This window comes from Arachis ipaensis, chromosome B01, assembly GCF_000816755.2.
Source record: "Arachis ipaensis cultivar K30076 chromosome B01, Araip1.1, whole genome shotgun sequence".
Lineage (NCBI taxonomy): Eukaryota > Viridiplantae > Streptophyta > Magnoliopsida > Fabales > Fabaceae > Arachis > Arachis ipaensis.
The window spans coordinates 105,964,364-105,966,664 of NC_029785.2; the positions used below are offsets into that span (position 1 = coordinate 105,964,364).

At 32.9% G+C, this 2,301-nt stretch overlaps 1 protein-coding gene across 1 annotated transcript; it reads left to right on the forward strand.

Annotated features, from left to right (window-relative positions):
- Window positions 517-1,923, forward strand: LOC110271624. Its single transcript, XM_021122644.1, has 2 exons — window positions 517-714; window positions 1,000-1,923. The coding sequence occupies exon 2, from the start codon at window positions 1,241-1,243 to the stop codon at window positions 1,847-1,849; it is 609 nt and encodes a 202-aa protein (XP_020978303.1). The 5' UTR covers window positions 517-714; window positions 1,000-1,240; the 3' UTR covers window positions 1,850-1,923.

Here is a 2,301-nt window from a genome sequence, read left to right on the forward strand (position 1 = left end):
TAAAGAAAGTGTAAAAATCAGATGAGATTGCCTAATTTAAGAAATTTTTATAATATAATCACCACTTAAAACAGAGAAGACTTTCTTTTTTAATATTAGTTGTTTAAGTTGCTTCGTGAAGGGAGCACGAAAAGGTGGAGAACAAGAAGGATACGGTGGGAACGAAAACTCCAAAGCAAATCCAGCAACATACAAAGACCCGTAACTAGCGAATCCCATTATAGAGACAATCACCAATTGAAACTAACCAATCATCCATTATCTCCTCTTGATTTTATGATTCGTTTTTTTTTTTTTTGTTTAAATGAGGCCTNTATATGTATAAAATTATCTTATACTAACAATAACTATGAATCTCCTTTCCATAACGTTAAAACATGTTAAAGGAATATTTTAAAGTTGTACTAACATAGTCAGTATTAGTGTTAATAAAATATTAGAAAAACTCAGAAACAATCAAACAAACGAGAAGAAAGTATTTATTTATTGATTAAATTATAGTATATAGTTGAGATGTGAGGTGAGGGGAAAGGGTGGAGAAACTCAGGAACAATCAAACAAATGAAGCGTCTCATCCTAACATAATAAGATATGATCCTGTACGGCCAATAAACCCACCACCCCCTTTCCAGCAAACTCAAAACGGCGCTGAATCCCAACATCGATTGATCAAACACAAAACAATACAACTACAACACTCAACCTCAAAAGAAGGTGTCTTTTTTTGACGAACTTTTCTTTTTCTCCGTGCTCTTTTAGCTGAATTTCTCATGTAATACTGGTGTCACATTGCTTCTAGATTTAAGATAAAGGGAAAATAAAAAGGATTCAAATCAGGTCAAAAAGAAATTTAAAGTTTAATTGATATGATATGAACTTTAGCTAGTATATAAAAGAGGCTAAATTTTTTTAATATTGAACTGCAATTAGTGTTATCTCCTATTATGATGTAGACTTGTTTTTTACTCCAATATTGAAATGCAACAGAAATTGTTACAGAAAATATTCTTTTAAAAGAAGAAGATGGTGGAAGCGACTTAAGATGGTGGGGGGCGACTCCATGTATGTTGGAGGCGATTTGTTTAGCCAAAAAAAAATTGAACGTAACCGCTACAAATAAGAGCTCAACCAAGGCTTTGGGTTCATCTTGTTGTTTCTCTTTCTACTCTATCTTTTTTTGTTTTTATATTTTTGGTGAATTTGTTACCATTGGTTATAATTTAGAAAAATATTGAAAAAAATGAGTGATAGAATTAGTTTGAAAGTATATTATAATGGTCAAACTTTATCTCAAACATCTGAAGGTATAAGATTTATGTGCCAGAATTCATGTGATATTGTTCCTTTTATTATATTATTTGAAAAATTAAAAAGTCTAATTTGTGAAATGATAGATCTTCAGATATTGAAAAGAGTAACTAGTGTTCTTTACAAATATCCTATAATAGTATTTGGAGGATTCATACAATTCGAGATGAAGTATGTCACTTGTGAAGTAACGATGCAAGAAATGTTTTCAATATATCAAGAAAGACGATCACAAGACTTTGCCATCGAGTTATACGTTGAGTTCGAACACTTGACTTATGGTGTTGAAGAAGCCGATGGGGACATGGACTGGGAAGGCTACAATAGTGAAAGTGAAGATGAATTTGAAGGCAACTATGAAATAGATGATCCAAATGTAGATGGAGACGATGTTGATTGCGCTAATGAGCCAGACATAGAAGAAGTGACAAATGTCCTAGCAAGCCAACATCTGTTTGGAGAACCGTCTTTTATGCGCGATTTGCATCTTGCGGCCTTGAATGCACCGGAGTTTTCTAAGTATGCGAATGCTAGTATGTGAATATGATATTAATAGATTATTTCTATATTTTCTGTACTATGAGATGATGATTCTACTTGAGATGATGATTCTACTTTGGTTGCTAATTGTAATGTATAATTACTTTTTTCTAGTATTATTGTAGACCCACCAATTGTTGCAGACGGTGAATTTGTTATTGCGATGGAATTTAGTTCTAGATAGATTGTAATTGCAGCCATCAAAGACTATACAATTCGTATAGGACTTGACTATCGGGTATACGAGTCTGAACCAACAACATTTTATGCCAAATGTGTACAATATGAAAATTATTGTGATTGGCTTGTTAGGGCAAGTTTGATCCGAAAGAAATATTGTTGGAAAATAAGACGTTATAACGCTAGCCGCACCTGCACCAGATCTACCATTTTTCAGGACCATTGCAAGCTGGACTTAGATACAATTGTAGAAGTTATAAAGTCATTAGTGGA

Bases quoted from the DNA above. Each gene is read 5' to 3' on its own strand.
- LOC110271624 (XM_021122644.1), top strand. From the start codon at position 1,241: ATGAGTGATAGAATTAGTTTGAAAGTATATTATAATGGTCAAACTTTA.